Source organism: Uloborus diversus, chromosome 1 (genome assembly GCF_026930045.1).
Source record: "Uloborus diversus isolate 005 chromosome 1, Udiv.v.3.1, whole genome shotgun sequence".
Classification (NCBI taxonomy): domain Eukaryota; kingdom Metazoa; phylum Arthropoda; class Arachnida; order Araneae; family Uloboridae; genus Uloborus; species Uloborus diversus.
In genome coordinates, this window is record NC_072731.1 from 123,291,754 (window position 1) to 123,317,163 (window position 25,410).

General features: G+C 34.4%; 1 protein-coding gene across 1 annotated transcript in view; it reads left to right on the plus strand.

The window, feature by feature from the left end:
* Positions 1-25,410, plus strand: part of LOC129234677 (uncharacterized protein C18orf63-like) — a 42,889-nt gene that overhangs the window by 9,892 nt on the left and 7,587 nt on the right. Inside the window, exons 2-3 of the mRNA XM_054868725.1 lie at positions 6,065-6,136; positions 6,207-6,248. Of these exons, the coding sequence (XP_054724700.1) occupies positions 6,065-6,136; positions 6,207-6,248 (114 nt within the window). The remainder of the gene's footprint in view (positions 1-6,064; positions 6,137-6,206; positions 6,249-25,410) is intronic.

Sequence of the window (25,410 nt, forward strand, 5' to 3'; positions counted from 1 at the left end):
CCCTTCTTAAAACGCATTTTAAAGTTCTCTTTGGCAACGTTAGACAAGGGAAAGAGGTTCCTCAACGAAAATCAGTGTTTCTTTCAGGCATCTCCCGCCGGGGGGGAGGGATCCTTGGGGGGGGGGATATCAACCTCTGTGGGCCTCCATTTTGTCACTTTCGATGGAAAATCCCTTGCTGGTTTTCCACTACACTTTTTTCACATGGAAAAATACATGCAATTAATTAACGAAAAATATATGTTTCCCCATTTTTATTACCTTGCTTCGTTTGTTGTTTGTTATACTATGTTCAAATTTAGTATTACCAATTTTTTCAATTCAAAAAATTAAAAAGATTTCAATTTTTAAAAACCCGAAGTGTGTATTTTTAACTTTAGTTTTATTTATTTATTTAATTAGTTATTTATTTTTGTACATATTACGAAACCGTCTTTTGCATATATGAATATGTAATCGCTTATTTGACCCCTCTTGACGTTTAGTGCATATAAATGCATAAAAACGGTAATTTAAAAAGAAAAATGCATATTACTGCGTTTTTCACAAAACTTTTCTGCACTTCTTTCTTTACGTAATTTTTTTTAAAAAAGAGCAAACATTTTTTTTACCGCATATTTTTTAGTGTTTAGTGAATATTTTAAGTATTTTTAGTGCATATATACTCGTATGCACGCATTTTTAATTATTTTTTAGTGCACATAATCTGGGCTCTATTCATTTTCCTTGTCTTTTTTTTTTCCTGTGAAACTTAAAAAGAGTTATTGTTTATCACCATTTGCAATTTTTATTTTATTGCATGTTATTGTCAGTCAAATGTAAGACAATTTAATGAAACAAAATTCGACTTCTAGAAAGAGGAATTGGACGGATATTTGTTTCTGTAAATGTGCTTAGTTTTAAATAATTTTTATTACACGATAATCATGCTTCGTTGAGTGTTTTATGAATTTAAAAGTTTCTCATGCATTTGCAATGTGACGGAGGACCATCAAAATGAAATTTAGATAATATTTTTCTCGCTTAGAGTAATTTTGTGTATATTTTAATGGTTAAGAAATGTTTTCCTCATTTTTTTTTTTTGTGTGTGTGTGTATTTTCCAATTAAATTTTCTGTTTTTCATAATATTGCAGTATTGTCAGACTTTTGATCAGTTACATTTTTATGGGAATGATATAATGAACCAGGAAGGTTTTTTAAAACTTATTTTATCCCGTCCGTGTGGACGGACGCATACAGACTTTTAAAGTGACCCGCATCCTTAAATACGCAACTGCCCCCAAAGCTCCAAAGTGCCCCCCCCCCCCCTCTCCCTAGGAGCAAAAGGTCTGAAAGAAACGGTGTGGAAAATTATTTGCAATCGAATTCCAGAAAATATGATTTCATATTATGTTTGACCAAGTTACGACCGCATAAGAGGTGGGTATGCGGTTGATGTCCTTCCGTAAATTTTCGAAATCAAAATTCTAAAAATGCGATTTTAAGTTACCTTTAGTGATATTAGAGAGTTTAACAGCGATCGGGGACTATGACCCTAAATATTTCTAAAATTAAATGCCTAAAAACTCAATTTTAGTCTCTCTTTGATCTTGTCACTTTTTTTTTACATCACATGTCTTCGACCCCGGAAAGTTTAAGGATTTGCAGTCTTAGAATTGCATTTTTGACGACCTTTGGTAATGCTAGTGGGAGATGAGATTTGAAGGTGCTCCCCGTCAATTTTTCGAAATTGTAATTACAATATCTCTAATTATGTTATGAAAGGGAGGTTCGGGGCTCGGACCGATTTTTTTTTTTTTTTTTTTTTTTTTGAAATTGTAGCTTTAAAGCCGCAGTTTTCGATGACTTTTGGTGATTTAGATGACCTTTAGAAAAGGAGAGATTCAGCGTATTCTTAAGAATGCATTTTAAGCAATTTTTGGTAGTGAAAAGCAGGGGAAGGGAGGTTCAGGAGCATTCCCCCGGTCCTTTTTTGAAATTGAATATTTTAAAATGCAATTGTTGATTCTCTCCTATTATGTTGTGGCGAAGGGGGTATCGGGAGCTTTCCCCCGAATATTTTGGAAATTATTGTTGCAAAAACGCATTTTTAGACGATCTTGGGTGATGTTAGAAGAGGGAGAGATTCAGGTCAATATCCGGGAATTGTTTGAAATTCAAAACTTAAAAACGCGGTTGCAGTCCATCTTTGGTAACGTTTAGGGGCCTGCAATCTTTCCCAATTGAAGCTCCAAAAACGTAATTTTGTTTGACTTCTAAGTTTTCGGAAGTTTTGCTCTGGAAACTTCTCGAAATTCAAGCCCTGAAAACGAAATTTAAGACAATCTTTTATGATGTTGAGTAGAGGAGGATGGGGAGTGGGAGGTAGAGAGATCTTCAACAGGAAAATGTTTAAAGTTAGCTTTCAAAACACAGATTTTAGAAGATCTTCGGTAATGTTAGTGGTAGGAGAAATTTTTTTGGAACTGATGCTCTAAAAACGAATTTTTAGGTGAACTTTAATGGTAATGGGGGGGGGGGGAGGGGTTCAGGAACATCCTTAATTTTCTTCGAATTAAAGTCCGAAAAGTGAAACTTTTAGATGGCTTTTTTATAGCATGTAAAACTTTGAAAATTTCGGGGGAGGGGGGGGGGGTCATTCTAACACATTCATTTTCCTCCCCACAAATCAAGGGAAAAAATGGCATTTAAACTTTTCCAACCGTGATAGGTTTTTATAAAATATCTTACTTCTTACTAGGAATTTACTTCTTAATAGATTACAGTAAACTCCCGATTATCCGCGGAATTGGGTGGCACAAGTGCCGCGGATAATAAAAATCGCGGATAACCGCAAAAAGACTAAAATGGGGTCAAATCAGGTAAAAATTGTCCTATCTCAAATTCTTAACTGTATTGATGCATAACACTTTCTGCAAACTGTGAAAATATATATAGAGTACAGTACAAATGCTTTGTATTTTTGCATAACCGAACTTAACATCAATAACAAACAAGTGTATGTACGATCAGGGCCGATCCTAGGGTGTCGGCCGCCCATGTGCAAAGACCTAATGTGCCGCCCCTCAAGAGTAATTTGCATATTTTGACTAATCTTTAACATCTATGTAAATCTTTCTTTCAATTTCTATGCCAAGTTCGAATTTAAAAAAAGGAGGGGGGGGGGGCAGAAGAATTATCTTATAAAAAGGAAGAAATTTTTTATGGTAAGAAACTCCTTAGGTACAATTTGCATCTTTGAAGAAAGTAATCGATATCAAAATTTTCTAGTCCTAAAAACGCATTTTATAGTCTTTCTTCGACGACATCAGAGAAAGGACTGAGGAAGGGGAAGCGTGGAGGGAGGAGTCGGGGTTCAGGGGAAGAGGATTGCTCCAAGAAAATTATCGAAATTGGCGTATGAAAAATATTTTTAGTTAATCTTTACTTGTGTTGGGTTGCAAGGACAAAAGAGTCGGGTATATTCAAGGTGCATGGAGAAATTTTCGAAATTGACGTCAAATATCGCAATTTTATGAACTTTTTCGAGACTTTAGGTGAAAGTAATGTTGCAGTTCTTTCCTAAAATTCTTTCAAAATTGAAATCAATTTGAAGCTATTTTTAAGTCCGTAGCTTAGGAAGGATCGGCGTTCTTCCCGAAAAATCTCCGAAACTGAAATTTTAAACCCGCAATTTTGGGTTACCTTTGTTGACGTTGCAAGAGGGAGAAAGATTCAATCGTCTCCCATCGAAAGATTTCGAAATATAAGTTTAAAACGCAAATTTAGGCCGTCTTTGGTGACGGTAGGAGATCTGGCGGCTATCCTCCGGTAGTTTCTTGGCACTATTTTTTCAAAAACCCGTTTTTGGCTAGATTTGAAAACAATAGGGGAAACGTGAAAATATTCCGAACCAAAATATTTTTCGGAACTGAAATCCATTATAGGCTATTTTGGGAAGGAAGGATTTTGGAACTCTTAAGTGGATATTTCTAAAATCGCAATTTTATATTATCTTTGGTGACGTTAACAGAACTAGGAAGCTTCTACGGATCTTTCGGATATTTTTCAACATTAATATCTGAAAAATATAACTATAGACTTTTGTCCACCTCACCTCGACGATTGATGGATATGCTCTAGCGCCGTTAAAAGTTACCCATAAGCCTGGCAGTTCTCCTCCGGAATTCTTTAGAAATATAAGTTCCAAAATCGTATTGTAAGCATTATTTGATAACGATGGGACGAAGAGCGGGCGGGGGTTCAGTGCGCCCTCACGAAGTTTTTGAAACTGAAGTCAATTTCAGGCTAGTTTAGGCAAGAAGCTATGGCTCCACGGAACCGTCTAAAAACGAAATTTTCAGGTATAGTGATTGCGTTGGAGAAAAGGTGGATCCGGGGTCTTTCACCAAAAGTTCGTGACACTGATTTTTGAAAAACGCAACTTTAGTTTGTTTTTCAATACGTTAAGTGAGAGGGGGTGAAATTAGGGACTTCTCTAAAGACGCTTATTGAGACTGTCTTTGGAAGTAATGGATTTCGGGGTCCTCCACTGCAAAAATTTCGAAAAATATCAAAGCAATTTTATATGACGTTTGATGATAGGAAGGGCTGTCGTCTGAAAACACGTTTTGGATTTTGGAGTCAACATTTTTTTAGGCTATGTTCGATTAAGTTAAGGTGGAAGAGGTGAATCAGAGACTTCATTGGGTCCTTAAGATCGATGGTTCAACCAGCGAAATTTTCCGAAAGTAAAGGCCTAGAAACGCAATTTTAAGTCTTCTTTAGTTTCGTCAAGGAGGTCATTGCATCCTTTTGGATCTTCGTTTTGGAGCTACATTTAAATTTGCTTCCCGGGGCAAGGGCCCTGTCCTCCTACCTGATCTGAAACCGGTCAGTTCATTCAAGATTTTAATCAGAAAAATTGTCGTAAAGGGGGAAAAGTACAACATTTTAGTTCGTCATTCATGTATGTTACTCTCAAGGGAGTCGTAATTTTCCACTTTCTCCCCACGCTTTCACGATTGTTAAACACAGAGTTTGTTACATAGTTTGTTGTTTGAAATGCTTGCGAGAGTATCTAATCAGTATAGCTTTTTTTTCAATAAATAAAATATGTCTTCATTGTTTAGGTCTATAAAAGCTTGGGGGGTAAACATTCGTGGCCGCCCTCGGTGCTCCTTTTAGACGGCACCATTTCATGCATTAGAAGGGGGCCTTTCCCCTCCCCTGCATTCATACCTGATCACCGGTTCTGTCACTAACTTTGCAACCAAATGAAGCATGTGTGTTAAGAGTAGATATTAATGGACAATAAACCAACACAATATTCCCTAACATTCTATTCTTCTTAAACTATGTATGCTATGCTGTCGGGAAATCGACACATACTTTGACAATATTGAACATTTATAAATTAGCATATTTATTCTACTTATTATAAGTTATCTTGTGAGAAATTCTTGAGGAATTTTGCTTGATTAAAAGAACCATATGATGCGGCCTGCGGCCGCCCCTTGCTTTGGCCGCCCTTGTGCGGCGCACACTCTGCACACCTGCTAGGATCGGCCCTGTGTACGATGAAGAACGCACAAAAATAATAATAATAATAAAATTAAATCAAATCAATCAAGCAAAAACAACAAAGTGTAAATTTACAATTTTTCAAAAAAAAAAAAAAAAAAAGCCACTGGTATTAGCTTTTTACTGCGAAAATACATGTTCGTGATTGTTGATTGATTCGCGGATAATCCGCCCCGCGGATAAACCGCTCGCGGATAATCGGGAGTCTACTGTACTTGGTAGGCGTACATGGAAGTCATGGAGTTCATATCAGTCGTTTTCTTTTTCAAATTAAGCAATACAACAACATTAACTTAATATTTTTAGAATCACATTACATAAAACTTTATTAAAAAACAAAAACAAGTTGAAACAAACATTTTTTGTGTCGAAATGCTTAAAATCAATCGGTACTGCGTTACAGGAAATCCGGTTCAAAAGCCAAGAGTTTCAAATGAAGTTAGAGAAAATGCAGTTGAGAATAATAAAACTGGAGGCAAACTAATCCACAAATTTTCCAAGAATGCCTCCATTATACAGTAGTTTCAAAACTGGCACCTTCATGGAATAAAGTAAATAATTTACTTTTACAAGGTAAGAGTCATTTTTACTTAGAAATGAATTGATGAATAAATCAGTAAAGTAATAGAAATTATGATTTCAGGTCGAGATTTTTTAACCTCTTCTGTGCCTTTAAAAGCTATAGGTGAGCATGCGTTAAAGAAAAACGCATTTTTTAATATAATAAGCTAATAAGGTAATACTTTTACCACGACAAATCCATGTAAAATAATTTTAATACAGTAGAATTTAAACTTTTAAAGTCGCTATATCTCATTCTGAGTGAATTGGTGCCGGAGCGGCGCGTTAGGGTACTTATCTTCTGAAGAAGGAAGGATTTTGGAAGACACGTATTTTTTCTTTTCCTCCGAAAAATGTTTTGCGAACCTGTAAAATTTCGCAAAGTGGAACACGACGTAGAGGTTTTTCCAAATCAGGGTTTTTTAATATGCGATTATTTCTGTGTATTAAGCATCAGTCAAAATATTCTTGTGTTTACAATATGACATTTAGTACCTAAATTGAAATATATCGTAAATTTTGTGGCTGATCTTCAGTACAGCCTTTCAGGGGTCGCCAAACTTTGTCGAAAGAAAATGAAAAAGTGCATGTTTGAGGCCCTCTGGTTCCCTGCATTCAGGCTCAACCATGGTTTTTGTACGTAATTTCTGTAGGAATATATATAAATTATTCAATACCCTCATTAGTTGCATGGCTCACCCTCTGAGTTGCCAAAAAAAGGCAGTTTTTGTATCGAAAAATGCTAAAAAGCCTTTTCTCAGTGCACTTTCAAGAACACAATACGTATTTCAAAACAGTAAAATGAACTATTCAGTTTTCAATTCAGTCAACATATCCAGGTTTAAACTTTCTTCCAGGGACTTCCAGATACTATTTAAAAAACTAGTATGATCAAAAACTTACCATAAAAGAGTTATAAACTTGCAAATAGACTGATTATGCTTTATAATATGATAACTTGAAACAAAATGTAAGAAAAACATCAAAATATGATTAAAAAAAAAGGTACTTTTTATTGGCCTGTATACTGAGGGTACTGAGAGTTAGTATAGAACTTGATGCCTACATTTCAAACTATTTCTTTTCACAAACAAGTGATATAAATATGGGCAATGGTTCTTCAAGCTCATTAAAATACAATTCAAGATAAAGAGTTAATGATGAATCCAATAAGTTGTACTCAAGCTACAATGCTTTGTCTTGCATTATTTTATTGTCTCACTTGTCAGGCAACTATACTGCCGTGTGCAGGTAAACGACAGTATCTGCAGAAATGAGGTTTCAAGATATTTGAAGAAACGTGTTTTGGATTCAATACTAACAATAGGGAAATGTTAGAATTAGATGTCTTTTTCGCGCCTTTTTTTCAGCGGAAACCAAATAAGCGAGCTTGTACAATAAAGATAACGTACAATAGATGACAAAAATGCAAAAAAATGAAAAATGAAAAATTTGCAGTTACTGCTCTTTACCTGCACACGGCAGAATATACCCTTGTTTTATAATGTCATAGTATTGCTTTTATCATCTTTACTAATAATAAAGTTGAAAGTTCTCTCTGCCCGGATCTCTGTCTGTCAGGATCTCTCGCTGTCGGATCTCTGTCTGTCAGGATCTCTGTGACGCGCATAGCGCCTAGACCGTTCGGTCGATTTTCATGAAATTTGGCACAAAGTTATTTTGTAGCATGGCGGGGGTGTGCACCTCAAAGCGATTTATCAAAAATTCGATGTGGTTCGTTTTCTATTCCAATTTTAAGAACAAAATTATCATAAGATGGACGAGTAAATTACGAAATTATCATAACGTGGAACCGTAACATGGGTACAAGCCACTTGGCGAGAAAATTCAACATACATTATTTGTAAATATACAGACGAACCAAAAGACCTTTTAATTTTTCCATCACGAGCAAAGCCGTGCGGGGTACCACTAGTAAGCAATATAATGACTTAGTAATTGTTTGCTATCATGGTAGTTTAGGGCACACTGTAAAAAATACCGAAACGTTACTGAGTATTTCCGTGTAACGTTTCGGGATTTCAACAGTTTTTATCCACTTTCCACTTTCTAGAAAATCAAGTATCATTGTCAAAAAGTTTCCAAAATTGCTACAAGTCGCACGAATGCAGACTTCACTTGTGAAGACGTGTTGTGAAAAATCTTTTTAGCTCCCAGTTTAAAGATTAACTGAGTGTATTTATAAAGCGTATCCGCTTCAAGTTAATTGCACCTTGTCCAGTCTGATAATGCGTTCATAAAGGCGGAAATCAGTCTATGGACCACGTAGCTTTGCAAGAATTGCAGGGCGAGTTCTATTCTTGGTACTTATTTGCAATTTTGTCTTACCTTTGTCCATGTTTTCAATACTGCTTTTTGAGCTTACCTGGAAACGCAGGAATGTGCCAAGCTATTGTATTATTCCTACTTAGGTTTACTCTAAAGTTCCAGAAACACGACTGACTTTAAACGGAGAGATTTCTGAATATTTCAGGAGGCTTTCAGGATAATTTTAGAAATGCTACTGAATTTTAGCGAAAACGTTCCTGCTTTTGTAAGATATGCTATTGGAAGAAATTGGACACATCAGCTGCCCATTATATTCCAGGAACGTTTCTGAATCGTTTTTACAGTGCAGAGGAAAAAAAATTTATCACTATAATGTACAGCCTAAACGAATGTCAACGAATTATAATGTACAGTACAAACGAAAAAAAAAGCTATCTTAATTAAAATAACTAAAAATATACCTAAAACACTTTCAAAAAAGTGTTACAAATAACTTCCGTTTTTACGGCAATAAAAACTGTTTTTTTCCCCCACTTTGCTTCTATAGTTATTGTATTATTAAGTATGCGAGTAAGCATAATCAGCCTATTTGCCAGTCTATAACTCTTTTATGGTAGGTTTTTGATCATACTAGTTTTTTAAATAGTATCTGGAAATCCCTGGGGAAAGTTTAAAACCCGGATATGTTGATTGAATTGAAAACTAAATAGTTCATTTTGCTGTTTTGAAATACGTATTGTGTTCTTGAAAAGAATTTGTCCATAGTTCTGTTACTTGATTGTGAAAATACACATACTCTAGTTTGAAATGCAGGCAGTAAGTTTTATACTGACCCTCAGTGCACTGAAATACAAGCCCTAAAAAGTACACGTTTTATCATATTTTGATGACAAACTACTATTTGTTTTTTGCAGCAGTGAGTATTAACCATGCATTTAATGAGCCTATTTAATAAATTATATATATCACTACATAAATTGCTCGCAAAAACTATGGTTGAATCTCAGTGCAAGGAACCAGGATGCCTCAAACATGACGCATTTTCACTTTCTTCGGCACAGTTTAGCCATCCCTGCCAGGGTCCACTGAAGGTCAGCCCATAAAATTTAGATATATTTCATTTGAGGCACTAAATATCATGATGTAATCACAAAGATTACTTATGCTGATCATGGGCGGATTTATAGGGGCGAAAGAGGGCAATGCCCCCCACCCACCAGTCTTTGGAGGACTCGATACATGGTAACAACACATTTTCCAAAATCATAAAAGAAAAAAATCATGATTATTTTTTTCTTTTTTTTTATTATTTCAGAAGTGAAGATGTAGAGAATAGCGACTGTCCTTCTCTGATGGGGGGGGGGGGGGGGGGGGCGCCGTACACTGTATTACAAGAGAGTAAAGCTGTCATCGGGTTGCTGAAATGTGTTGAAAACGACTACTTTGAATTGAAAACCATTAGGGCAAGTACATGAGTAAAAATATCGGCTGAACAAGCAAGCTGAAAATACTTAAAATAATCAACTATTGTTTCAACAAATTAGAAACCTGAAACAAAGATTTAAAAAAAAAACGGATTTACTTATAAACTAAACTTGCTATGGCTTAGGGCACCCGTTTTGTTGAAGGCCCCCAACTCCCGAAAATTTCATTTGTTCTTTAAAAAAAAGAAAAGTACTTGAAAGAATAAATTTCTTGTGTAATATGCTTGAAAACATTGAAAATTTGGAAAAGTGTTCTATATACAAACCATAAACTTAATTTACAACATATGGGAGGGGGGAGGGGGAGAAATGTCGATATGTGTCAAATTTAGCTCCTAGCCACATCCTGCATCAAAAATGTAAAAAATCATGGCTCTCACGTTTCTGTAACACATTACTTGAGATAAATTTTTGTGACTCACATGTTTCATATATTGCTGTTTCCCCAAGTGCAGTAATTTTGGAAATTCTTTTGTATTGCTTTGCGTCTACTGCACATTGTTAATCTGTTCAGCGCAGGGGGGAAAAAAACACCTCATTTTTTTTTTCGTTTTTTGCACTGCTTTTAATTGAAAAAAAAAAGTTGTTGTAATGAGAAATCTAGTTTTTTTTTTTTTTTTAAACTTAAAAAAGAAAACTGTGCAATCTAATACTAAATTTCAGGGACTGGAAAGGGCAAATGAAGTGCCTTTAATAATTTTAACTGTTCTCGAGTCCTTGAAGCGGATTATAGATGAGTCTTTGAAATTCCTAAGCAAAGTGTGCTCACAATTTTGTTTCTTATCAAGTGTATAAATTATGAATTGTCCAAATGGGCAACATATTGCTCCCTTGTTACCTATATGTATACATCATTTCTTTTAAAGCATTTTTACTATTGATCATTTTGTATTTAATTCATTGTTGTATTTGTGGGTGGGTTGGAGGCAAGATCAAAAAGTAATTGAATTGAACCGACAACCAATGTAAGCAAATAACAATGCATAATCTTCTCTTCTTCCGCGCTTTTTCTCTCTGAGGACTGCTGTCATTGATTTGTCAACCCGAAAACAATTTTTATTGCGTATTATCGTAATTTGCAAAAGAATATTTTGCTATTTGTTTCCGATATTTTTGTAGATTTAATTACTCATTATAAGGCTTAAAATTTTATATCTGTTTTACAAAAATTCCTCCGGGGGAGAAACCCCCCGGACCCCTTAAAATTGAGAACATTCTATTCCACCTTAGACCTTATGTTTAAAGCATAGTGGGGAGTAAAAGGCTTTAAAAAATGGCCTTTTTTGTCATCGACAGAAAAGTTGTCCGGACTACTAAAGAGACCCAAAACCTGAAATGGCTTAGGGACACGTAGAGTCTAAATCCAGCCAGTTGTAATCAATACAACTTAAGAAAAAAAAATCCTACCCCCCCCCCCCAAAAAAGAACTTGGTTCTAAATCCGCCTATGATGCTGATGCTCAATGCGCAGAGATAATTGAATATTAAAAAATATAGATTTGAGAAAAACCCTAAATTAGGACCAACTTTCGGAATTTTTGTGGGTCACAAAAAAATTTTTTGGAAGAAAAGAAAAAATGCATGTTTTCTAAAATCATCAAATTCTGTGCCAAATTTTAAGGAAATCGGCCGAACAGTCTAGGCGCTATGCGCGTCACAGAGATCGTGACAGACAGACAGAGATCCAGACAGATAGACTTTCAGCTTTATTATTAGTAATAAAGATGTATCAGCGACGCATAAAGCTAGGTGGAAAACATTCATCTTGTATTGGAACGCGATCGTCGATTTAAGCTGTTTCGAAACAAAACAATGTAAGCTTCAAGCGATTAACATTGGTATCACAGTTTATGTAAAAGCTTTTGCCCTGAAAAGTTGTCTTTTTGTAAAAAAAAAAGGGGGGGGAATTAATTAAATGAGTTTTGTTCTTGATGATAAGTACATTGATACTTGATTTACCTATTTTCTCTCTCTCTGTCTCTCTGAGTGCGTGTGTGTGCTTGTGTAGCTCAAACAGTGCAGATTACAGTACTGCAATACTTGAAATTTCTCTCGTTTCGTTTCTGAGTTATTTTGTGAAGTAATATATTAAATGAGTCATAAATTATAAAATGTTCATGTTTACAGCTGAAGATTCAATGCTAAAAAATAATATGCGAAAGAAGCTAATAAATATTTTTCTTTGTTTACTTTTAACTGTGAAAAATAATTATATTTTGAATTCTCATTGCAAAGATTCCTTTTAATAGTTCTTGTGCTTCAGTTTTAGATACATTTGTGTCGAATAATGAAACTACACTTTGTATTAAACCATTATGCATCAAAATGCCACAAATGAAGGTAAGTTGTCTGATTTAAGAGTTTTACATTCAAAAAGCTAGTGCCGAGTATTTTGTACCTTCTGACAAGCAGATAAACGAATATTTAGACCATACTTAAAATATTGTTACAAATTTTGTAAATAGTTATTATTTCTATAATTTATGTGCTTAATTTGCTGTAATCTTCGTAATATGTATTTTTAAAAAAAGAAAGAAAATTTGAATTTTTGACATCTTAAATTCAAAGGCGGATTTACGAGGGTGCCAGGGGATGCGCCGCACTTCCAACGATTTTGGTTGGATTTTCAAAGAAACTTCAAATGAAATATATTTTATCAGGAGAAATATATATATTTCTCCTCAAGAATTTTGTAAAACAACTTGTATTTTTCTACAGCTAAATGCAAGTTAATTTACTTGAAAGCAAAACCAAAAATACAATAATAGGAAGCTTATTGTGGGACCCGGTCTCCACACATGGCCAGTGCGAGAGAAATTGTGCTACACGAATTAAAAAGAAGTATTTCGCCATTTGAAAAAGAAAGATAATAAATAATTACATAAATCAAATAAAAAAATTCCTTTAATTTTTTTTCAGCGCTGTATTATATATAATAACTTTATACTCCGTAATTGGGTATGTATTGGTATAACATTACAATTTTCTTTTTCTTTGAAACAACCATGGCTAATAAAGTCAAACAATATGGCTATTGTGATATACTTCTTCAAAAACAATATAAAGTCCTTACACACTGAAATTAACTGAAAACCAACATTTCCACTGTAAAATTTCGAAATTTTATGACGGGGGCGGGGCAGTGCTATCACTGGGTTCCGTTACTAAAATTAGTAGCTTTTGTTGCCTTTAATGTGAGTAATAGTCTCCAAAATAGTTACCAGATACAGAAAATAATGTCTAAATTATTCTCCTATTTTAAAAAAAAATAGCATTTATATCATTATAATGCCATGAAGTGGGACAGACCTTCGTGGGGTAAATTTTCTCCAAACAACCTTTAAAAAAGAAAACTTTAAAAAATATTTTCCTAATTTTAGCCCAACCCGAATAAACACTAGAAGAGAGAAACCAGCACTGACAGATTCTAGTACATTTTTCTCATTGTCTGACTGCTAATTAAAGTCAACAGTAAAATACTGACTGTATAAAAAGAGCTCGAAGCGTCACATACATATTTCGGATCGAAAGAAAATTAGCTCTCGTTAAAAAAAAAAATGAATGTATAGTACGAATAAAAGAAATTAAAAACCAAAAAACAGTAAAAAAAAAAGAAAGAAAGAAATAGTTGAGAAACAGAAATCGCGATTGCAAAAACTAATCCCTTACAAAAATCGCACTCACAAAAACGATACCGTTACGAAAATTGCGATCTTTTACGATCGCGACGAAACTTTACGACACTTTTTTTATACAAAAATATAAACTTCACATTTTTTCTGGTCGTGAATGTTTTATTACATTTCATTTTCCCACTTTTTAAAACAATTGTTTTCAAAAATTAAACGCGGTAAAACTTTTTCTTTTTTTCCGTGGTAACTAGAGGGTAAACTTAAAAGCGATTTTTTACTTTTTTTTTTCTTCTAGAAGAAAAAAAACTAGCTTTTTTACGACTTTTAGTTACACTTGCTAAATAAGTCGCTGTATTTTACAACTGACTGCAAAATACTCGTTTTTTTCATCAAAATAGTCGCCTTTGCCGTCAAAATAGCAGCTTTAGTCGCCATTTGCAGTGCTGTAACTCCCCCCCCCCCCCATCCCCTGTATTGCAATGGCGTAGCTACAGTTTCTGTCGCCCGGGGCGGTTCCTCTATTTGCCACCTTTTCATCGAGACGTATCTAATACATTAAAGCATTGAAAATTATCGCTCAAAAAAAAATTTTGAAAAAAAAAATAGAACCGACTTCAAAATTGCTCTAAAAAGTGAAAAATAATTTTATTCTTTAAACACCATCGATAATACTTTTAAACATAATTTTTGAAGTTGGCGCAAAAACGATCATTCACAGCCATAACTCAACTACAAGTATAAATTTTACCAGGTCCAGTTTCTTCACTACCACATGCATTACGCATTGATGACAGCATATTTAAGTAGCGATATAAATGTTTCGTTCCTAACTTTGGATGATTTTTTGATAAAAATATGAACGAAGCATGGTTACAATGGATTTTACGTTTTGTTTTTGCGCCAACTTCAAAAATTATGTTTAAAAGTATTATCGATGGTGTTTAAAGAATAAAATTATTTTTCACTTTTTAGAGCAATTTTGAAGTCGGTTCTATTTTTTTTTTCAAAATTTTTTTATTTCATTCTTTTTAGTGTAAATGTAGATATTTCAGTAAAAGTAAGAAGTTACCTAGTAAGAAGTTCGGTTCTATATCACTGTATTGCTTTAGAAAAGCCTTTATTCAAAATTATCATTACAATTACTATTAATGTTACTGTTATATGGCACCAAACTTTTATAACAATGAGTTTCATATTGTCGCGTAGATGAAGATAGCGAAGACAATGTGAAAGCCAAATGAAGCGAATACTTGAGAAAGTGCTGGAACTTTCCAGACTTGGAAAGGTACAGAAATTAATAGAACATTCGAGAAAATACGGGAAACAGTAGAAACGAAATTTTAGTAAAATTCACTTTGTTCTAGTCGGGATTTGAACCCGGGTCGCTCGTGTGGGAAGCGAGAATTCTACCACTGAGCCACCGTTATCCACGGATGAAAAGTGCGAACTTCGCTACAATATCATTTTAATTGCATAAAATTTACTGTTTTTTGCCCATAACTTTTTTTCTAAAGAACAAATATGGTCAAACAAAGTAATGGGACCTAAGTTGAGCCATCCCCTATCCATTAAAAAAAGAATCATCAAAATCGGTTCACTAGGTGAGACGCTATGAGTGGACAAACAAAAAAAAAAAACATACATACGGTATGAACTGATAACCGCCTCCTTTTTGAAGTCGGTTAAAAATAGAACACACGGTAGCAAAGGCAGGCCCGTGCCAAGCCTGATCGGCGCCGTCGTGCAAGTGTTTTTTGAGCTCCTTTATGCAGTAACGTTCGAGCAAAATATAGTTAACACCTGGATTAAGGTTCTGTAGACAAATGTAATATGGAAAAAAAATACGTTTAGTATTTAATTTCACAAAAGAAAAACAATCTGTAAATTTTTAATTTTGGAACTCAGTGTACGATTTTACTTCATGTCTCGAAGTTATTTCGAGCAAGGGCGGATAAAAAGGAGGGGCGATCGAAATTAACTTTTGAAATCTGATTTTTTCTTGGAAACATTGCATTGAGCTGCTGTTAAAAAAGAGGTGGTCAATTTCAGTTAATCGAATCATTTTACCCGAAAAATTAAAAGAAAAATCTGGGAATTTTACTGAAATAATTATTGCTTATTTTTGTCTAATAAGTTCTTGAAAAAAATGGGAAATTGCTATTATGCCGCTTAAATTTCTAATGTTTGATATGCTGCCCAGAAAGCAAGATATCTATTTCTGGACTTCGTATTGATCAATATTTGCTTTGTTTCCGAAGTAAATGTTTCAAAATGTAGAAAATTTTGAAAAACAGACTTTACCGTGATAGTGGATTTTTTTCAAGTATGCCAGCCCGAAAAAAACGGGCGAATTTTTTGGGGCTGGGTCCGGTTTGATGAACCCTGCCTTTGCTATGCTAATGCATTTTTGGAAAAAGAAAATACATATTTCAAAAATCAAAGTTTTCTCCGCTCTAAATATCTCTTTAATCTCTAATAGATAAATAATTATTCAAAGTTTTTTGTCTGTCATAACATGACAACGGAGTACTGAATAGATTTATAAATTGACGTATAATATAGTCTCCCTTGAAATCTGAGACTGAAATCACATTTCCGATAAAAATAAAAATTCTAAAATACGGAACCGTTACAAAAGGTATTGAATTTAATACCAAAAGTTAATACATATATAGTCTCTACAAAGCTTTTTCTTTTTAAATATTATACACAAATAGTTAAAGAAATAAAAGGGAGGGGGGAAAGAGAATCGAGTAATTATGGTCAAATCGTTACTTTTCGGAACTAAAAAGATAACACAAATTATTGTCTACTATATATAAGTATTACGCACATCTTGTGCTTCCCGTATTTTTATGCATGATAACACAAAGCAGTGGAATTACCACAAATGAATACTCACAAAAAGACTATAATTGCGCAAATTATAATGCAAGGTATTTCACCGCAAGGACCAAAATGGGGAATAACAAATTTCTTGCGCCTCGTATGCTCAACCTTGTGTATTATAGACATACCGAAATAGCCTTCACGGCTCCACATTCAAGAAGGAAAATGATATATGCACGCATTAATTAAAGATTAAAGTCACTTGTTTTCAGTGTAAAACATTGCGCTTTTAAATAGCATGTTTATATACAACAAGTCAATAATTTTCCCTTTTAGATTCTAAGCGAGACGGATTTACTTTATATATGAGCAGTATGATTTCACTGCCGCCATTAGATATAATGAAGAATTCAATTTTACTTTCTTGGTTGGAGTTTTTTTCCTCCTTCATTTGGAGCATTTTTGATCGGGGTAGAGCTCGGCGCCCTTTAGGCTCCGGCGCCGTCGTGCGTCGCACGACCTTGCACATAGGGACGGCGCGGCCCTGAGCAAAGGGAAACTAATTTAATCCGTATTCTTCCTACAAAAATGAAGGGGCGGGGTGAGGCGCCTATCTCGGAGAAATATTCTGAATTTACATAAAAAATTGCAGTTAAAAGTAACTTTTGGGGGAATGGGGTTCTCTACCGAATCTTTATCAAAACTGTAGTCAGTTTAAGCCTTTGGGGATAATAGAGAGTCAGCTTTTATTCCGTAACAAATAAGTTCCAATAATTTATTTTCCCTGCATTAATTCAGCACTGGCAAAGAAACAACTTTTACAGAAATATATATATATCTATATATATAAAAATCTCGTGTCACGATGTTTGTTCGGGGTAAACTCCGAAACTACTCAACCGATTTTTCTCAAATTTCATATCTATGTGTCATTTGGTCCAACTTAAAAGATAGGATAGTTTTTATAATTTTTTATTGCAAATTTCATATTTATTATGCAATAATAGTGTGAATTAATTGTTTAGTTCTAAAAATTCTTAATAGATGGCGGTGTAATTTAATTAATCGATATAACTCTAACATCGTATGACTTACTGCTAAAAACACCATGATAAAAAAAATCAGAAATGTTGCTTAGAATTTCCATATAACGTTTCGGGATATTACAGGTTATTATTCACTTCCTGAGAAAATCAACTATATTTTTCAAAACGTTTCCTTGAATTGCTACAAATTGCAGATTTCACACCGTTGTGAAAAATATTCTTTTCCGCCAGTATCAAGATTAACTAAACGCATTTAATAGGTGTATCGGTTTCGGAGCGATTACGGTTCTTCCAGATTGACGCAACACCCAATGAGTGCGAAAAGATATGTGGATCACGAAGCTTTGCAAGAGTTGCATTCGAGATACTTGCTTGAGAGTATGTCTTCGCGTTGGCAATGTGTGTATTAATGCTTTGAGAGCTTTCTTAGAAAAGCAGGAAGGTTCCAGGCTATTATATTAAAATTCCGTTAGGCTTTTTTGAAGGTGCCAGAATCATAACTGCCTTTAACCAAGAAGACTACTGAATTCTTCAAAAATATTCCATGTTAATTTCAGGAAGTTTAATGAATTTAAGCGGAAAAAAATTATTTTCTTTATTTTGTTCCCCAAGAGATTTTTAATATTATTAATTCTTGCAAAGATACGTTCGCAACAGAAAATTGTAGTGACAATTGCATCGTCAGGCATTGCTGCTACTTTTTTTAGATGGTAGACGAACAGCACATTCAGCTTTAAAGTTGCCTATTAGATATTCATAACAAACAAAACGCAATGTGTAACATTAAAGAAAAAAAAGAAAAAAAAAACGTGGTATGGCTGTAGTGTTGCAAGAGAGTGAAATTATAATTTGGGATAAGTGTACTATGGCTCATGAGTAAAAGCATTCATTCAAAGAACATCATAGGATTGTGCAAGATTTGAACGGCAACGATAAACTTTTAGGCGAAATTGTCTGAATACTGTCTGGGGACTTCCGGCAGATATTAATAGTTATTCCGATGAAATCAACGCATGTTTAAAACAATCGTTTTTATAGCGTAATGTCGAGATAATGCGATTGACCATGAACATGCGAGTATAAACGCAAAATAATCTAATCGCACAACTATTTTCTAAGCAATTGCTGGGTATTGGAAACGGTGAAATTGAACTGTATCAAAATATACAGTACAACAAATAGCCAGACATTTTCTACACTGCCGTTGAGACGAAAAGTGAACTAATTGAGAGTCTATTCCCAGACAAATTTAATTTTTTTAAAGTCATAATTGCCTCTGTAATCGCGCTGGTTTTGTAGCAGTTTTGTTTTCGGTAAACATTCCCGAACAGACAGGAATATTTGGGATCGTCAATTGTCGACTGTCAAATACATATCCCGATGCATGTCGCAAATTGTATTTATTAGTCGCACAAAGAAATTGGGAGTTGACACTTTCTAATGCAGGTTGGATATAAGGAGAAACAGTATTCTTCAACTGTTTAAAATAATTTTGACGACATACTATCCAACACAATCATCATTTTTTAAGGAGAAACTATATAACTTTCACGTTTGAAGACGTATTTCATAAAGTTTAACAAACAAACAAATGTCCAAATCCAGATTTTACACCAGAGATGAATATGAAGCTTTAGTTTTAACTGAAGGTTTTTGCGTTTCAATTTCAAATTTGCCACTTAGTTATTATGATATGCCATCACTTGATAGTTGGGGCACCGACTTAGTTAACACTGATTTGTAACGTATAACAACAGAGAAATGACGCTGTCTTAGCTACAATTATTGCGAATAATGAGCCATTACTGACGGCTGGAAAAAAAAAAAGCTCCCCATTGTTACTGAACAAGCCTATACAGTTGTCGATGAAAACAAAGCAGTAAACATTCCAACTGAATTTTTAAATTCACTGGATACACCAGGAATGCGACAACACGATTTCCGGTTGAAAATTGGCTCAACAATTTATTCTTTTTCGCGATTTAAACCCACCTAAATTACGCAACGGTACACGTTTCTTCATCAAAAGCCAACAACTTTGACGGGAAAGTTTAAAGGAGAAATATTTGTGTTGCCACGTAATCCATTAATAGCGTCATAATTTTCAAACACATTTGAAAGGCCTCAATTTTTTATTCGTTTAGCTTTTGCAAAGACCATAAATAGATCTCAAGAACAAAAATTGTCTTCTTTCGGTTTGGACTTGAAACATAAATATTTCTCTCATGGGCAACCATATATCGCCTACTCACATGTGGAAAGTTATCATACTTTTCGTATAAGCAAAAAGCTGGTTAAGCAAGAACATTGTGCACAACTTAGTGCTTAGACAGTTTTCATTTTTCAAATAATAGAAACAATAGTTCGAAGTCAATGTTATCTACTTCATTGAAAAAATTTAATTTTTATATGTTTTTAATTTAGTTAGTGTATTTTGTAAAGAAGTTATTGATTACAAACTATAGAGAAAGCTGAGGTGAATAAAATGTAGTGTAGAATCTAAAAGTGAATGGTGGTTTACGCTTAGTTTCTACATTCGGTTATTTTACAATCAGTTTCGATATTTACTATCACTTTCAAGTTATTATTATTATTATTATTTTTTTTTTTTTTTTTGCGGAAGTCATACTTACAAAATTTACTAAGCGTAAGTATCGTGCTTTTTCCATAGAAAATTTAGTTACTACTTACTGAATTCAATAAGTACTTTCTTCAGCCTGCACTGTAAAAAAAAAAAAAAAATCCGAAACGATAATGAGTAAAAATTTTCGATACTTGCTTGCAGTTCTGGTTAAGCTTTGGCTATGTTTGCATTACTGCTTATAGAAGTTCCTTAATAAATCAGAAAGGTGCTAAGCTTTTTTTTTTTTATCCCTTCCTAAGTTTACACTAAAGTTCCAGAAACACGACTAGCTTCGAACGGGAAGATCTTAGAATTTTTCAAGAGGCTTCCGAGATAATTTCAGGAAGGTTATTTACTTTTATCGGAAAACTTTCCGGGTTTTGGCATGACATGTTACTGCCAGAAATTGGACACATCAGCTGCCCATAATTTTCCAGGAACATTTATGAATCGTTTTTACATTGAATCACGCCCATTATCAATCTCTTATGTTTTAAAATCGGCTATACTATTTTAATCTCTATTAGAAAATTTTTTTGATTCTATCAAAATAATGAGTAAAAGTTTATTTTAATCCAACTTCTTTGCCACAGCAACGCGTGGCTGGGTCAGCTAGTATATATATATATTTTTTTTTATGCAGAAACAGAAAAAAAATTGATATTACATATTTGAATATTTTCCGAAATTTAAGTTTTAAAAATACAATTTAAGTGTAATTACAATTTAAGGACTTACAATTTAAAGACATTAAGTGAATGAGGAAGGTTCAAAGGCTCCGGTAATATTTCAACTTTGAACACTGAAATGACCGTTCAGTCATACCAAAACCTTACATTTCAAAGTTTTTTTTTTTTTTTTTTTTTTTTCGCCTTTGCCTCCAGTATTAGATTTAAAGTATGATTCCCTTATTTGATTTTTTTTTCACACCAAAAGTGCTGAATCGCCGCCCCGGGCGGACCACCCTCTCCGCCCCTCCCTAGCTATGCCACTGCTATATTGTTATTGTTGCACCCAGAGAATTCACAGCCTGAATTCGCCTATGCTTAAATTCAGTTTTGCTTTTCGCAATCACGAGTGTATGTGTGTGTGTGTGTCTGTTTGTAGGCGCGTGTGTGTTTGTAGGCGTGTATGTGTGTTTGTAGGCTTGTGTGTGTGTTTGTAGGCTTGTGTGTGTTTGTAGGCTTGTGTGTGTGTTTGTAGGCTTGTGTGTGTGTTTGTAGGCTTGTGTGTGTGTGTGTTTGTAGGCCTGTGTGAGTGTGTCTGTAGGTCTGTAGGCGTGTGGGTATGTCTGTGTGTGTAGGCCATGAACGCTTCGGTCCAGCAGCTTGCTGAAGGAGCAGCATCGGGAGGGGCCGGTCGGCGGTGGAGCGGCAGAGGGAGCCGGGGCAGAAATAAAATCAAAGGACAGATGGACGCCTAAAACGATCAAATGAAAAAAATAAGCAATTTGTGACTACTCAAAAAAATAAATTAACGAACAAAACGTTGTAATGCAAAGTTTATTATTATTACATGTGCAATATCACGGGACGCGGGAGCGTCCCGCCCCGCCAAGGACGTCAGCAGCCAACAGAAGCAAATCCACCGCCAAAGACGAAAGAAAATAAAAACGACCAAGAACAAGATTACACGACAGAACAAGTTGGGTTTTTTTTGGGTTTTTCACCGATCTGTATCTCAGCCCCATGAAGACCCCCGGAGTTGATTCTTAGTACACTCAATCTCTAGTGGCCCCTGACGCCGTAAACCAAAATACAATCCCCTGGACCCTCAGGGGGAGGAGGTATCAAAGTTATAAAATCGCTGTTCAAAAAAGTTTTCGCTTTCTTTGACAGGGCTACAGCCCAGACGAAAAATGGAATCAAGCTGAAATTTCGCACACACATTCCTTGTGCCCTACTGATGTGCCTTTTGTGCCATTTGACCCCCTTCCCCTCCCCCCCTCGTTTTTACCCCCCAAATTGTACCTTCCCGAAGTTCTATCACAGTCCCCTGGGAGGCTAAGGTAATGATTTTTTGTATACATATTCCTGGGGGGCCATTGAGTACATATACAAAAATTCAACCCCCAGGGACATCATGGGCCAGAGTAATTGAAGTTTGCAAATCACTAATTTTCCCTAAATTCTTATGTACTTACTCTCAACTCAGGGTTTGTTTTCTCTTACTGCAATTGCAAGGTTAGAACAGATCTAACAGTTATACCAAAGTTGTCTTAGGAAATGAAATTCAATCAAGACTAAAACATATCCAACAGTTGCAACTATACGTTAAATCGCGGATATCACAAATTTGCCACACCGACTGCGCATGCGCGCAGACTTAGCTCATTGGGCTTTCTGTTTTCTTCTATGTTGTTTGTTTATACTTAAGCAGAGAAACAAATTAATGAATGAGATTAGAATGCTGTCCTCCCCCCCCCCCCCAAAAAAAAAAAAGTTTTGCCGATACGAAATTTTCATCCCACTGTTTTTCAGTTTTGATATATTTATGGAGGGAAGAAATTTTAAATGTCGGCGCGAAACTGGGGTTAAACCATTACAATAGTTTACGTGACAAATTATATGAAACTGTACGCATATGAATACGGCAAATATAACTTTTTAATTGAAAGCGAAAAATAGCACTTTTTTATTGGTTTGCTTATTTTCTAAATTAATGGATTTTTCACAAACAACACATAATGAATTGAAAATATATGAAATACGTTTGTGGATATCCGTGCTTTGCAGTAATTTGTTAGCTGAAAAATTTTTTGCAATTAATTTAAGCAAGACTTTTAATGAGCTTAGTCCGCGCGCAACATGCGCATTCGCTATGGCAAATTTGGGATATCCGCCATTTGACATCGAGTAAAGTTGTATAGATCTTCTGATACATTCATATTTAAAATATTTAATGACTTAGTTTGTTTTTTTTGCTTGGTGATAACATGCGTTATTTCGTTTTTTAAATGAACTTTTGAACAAAACTAGATATTAAACAATACAAAGACTTCTATCAAGAAAAAGATAAATCACCAAACAATTAAAATTATCCCATAAAACGTAAAATAATCCACGATTTAAGAAAAAATGTAATTAAACAAAAAGTGAAAAGATAGATTAAAATAGCCCTCAAGCTGTAAAACATTTAAAGAAACCTTCATGAAAATGTTGAATAATCTGTCAAATAAAGAAACTAATAGAATTTATTGCGAAGTTGTAAAATACTCGAAAACAATATAATTTAAAATATAGTATTTTATTATCCAAGAAGTTTTCTTTGCAATAGAGAGGATACAAGAATTGCAATAAAATTTAAACCACCCAATTCTCGCAAAATGAACATAGAATCTTAATAGTCAGAAAATAACTTGACGTAAAATTAGGCTAGCCATTATTGTTCCTTAAAAACACAAAACAGCGTTGTTTCAATTGAAAATTTTTTGACTTGAAGTTCTCAATTCTAAAAATACAGACAAAGTAATAATATCAATTCAAAAAGATGTGATATCTCATCAAAAACAACCTTGTTGTAAAATTTTCAAGAAAACCTTTAACTTTTCCGCACAAAAAAGAAAACCTGCATCCTAAGCCCAAAAACCCTCAGCCATAAAAAGTTATGCTATCTAGTTTGCCCGCCAAGTATCTGCCAAACTCTCATCCTCCCTCTTCTCCTTTTTCATCACAGCTACTTCCATTAGAACCTCCTCCCACCTTCAACTCCTCAGAAATATGGATAGATCTTTTAAATTGTTTATTTTGTTTGGCGGGAAGCTTTTCAAAGTGAAGTAGTTGCTTGGTGAGCAAAAAGCTTCCCGACAAACAAGATAAACAATTTAAAAGATCTATCCATATTTCTGAGGAGTTGAAGGTGGGAGGAGGTTCTAATGGAAGTAGCTGTGATGAAAAAGGAGAAGAGGGAGGATGATAGTTTGGCAGATATTTGGCGGCCAAACTAGATATCATAACTTTTTATGGCTGAGGGTTTTTGAGCTTAGGATGCAAGTTTTCTTTTTTGTGCGGAAAAGTTAAAGGTTTTCTTGGCGGGGAAATTTTTACAACAAGGTTGTTTTTGATGAGATTTAAACAACACACTTCACGTATTCATAGTTATTATTACTGAAATAATTTTATTATTTAGTGAAAAAGCCGTTATTTCAAAGTCTGTTTTTATACCCGTTTCACCTCATGGGGTGGGGGGTTAAATGGGTAATATTATTTTAAATTAAATTTCAGAGTGAAAACATGATTTTATTTAGTTTTTTTTTAATATAAGGGTAAAAATCTATTGAACAATATAGTCTGTTATTTCACTGCAATCAAATGTATAATGTCCACAATTATTGAGGATTGTACGACTTAGTTATTTGATGAGCTGTTCTTCATCAATCTCCATTTTTACACTACTGGGGGAAAGGTGGAAAATTTCCCATCAAATATTTCTTAAGAATTTTTAAAACATAAGCACAAGTATTTAAAGATTCTAGAACGTAAGCGATAAAATATTTTTAAAAATTCTTAGCAATGTATTCAACTAGCACCCAACCTCCTGTAGATGTTGTACATAAGCTTAGTAGAATGGGAGTTTGATCAGGTGGTTTTTCAGTTTATTCAGTCACGAAACAAAGCTACTGACTCTGCTCTTGGTGCTGAAGGGACAAAATCACGGTTTATAAACCAAACTTTGTGGTTGCTTCAAGCTTTTAGGTCTTGCCAAAAAAAAAAAAAAAAACTCTTGATTTTTTCCTCATATATAACTTTATTGCATTGTATGGGACTGGCTCATTTGGTAGTTGAACATTAGCAGACCCCCTCTTGGCCAGAGCATCAGCTAGCTCGTTTCCTCTAATCTCACAGTGTGCAGGGATCCACTGCAACACCACTTTTATATTCTGCTTCACCAGATCGCTAATGAAACTGCGACATTCAGAAATTTCCTGCGATTTGCAGCTCTTTATCGATGCTATCGCCTCAATAGCCTCTTGAGAATCCGATAGGACGACACATTTCTTAACTTTAAAATCACGGTATTTCTCTTTATAATATTAGTATAAATATATTTACCGCCTCAGTAACAAAAAAAAAACTATATCTCTTTATAATATTAGTATAGATATATTTACCGCCTCAGTAACAAAAAAAAAGCTATTTTCATTCAAATGTGACAACTTTCTTAGAATAAGTAAAAAATACTGTAGCATATATTTTTAAGTTTTCAGAGCATATTTTTAAGTTTTTAGAACACATTTTAAGTATTTTTAGTGCATATATGCACGCATGTACTTTCATAATGTTTAGTGCGTATGACGCAGACTCTATTTATGACAAATATGAATTCCTTTTATTACTGCTCATTGAAGAAAGATTAAATAGCAATTTATTCAAACTTCACAACTT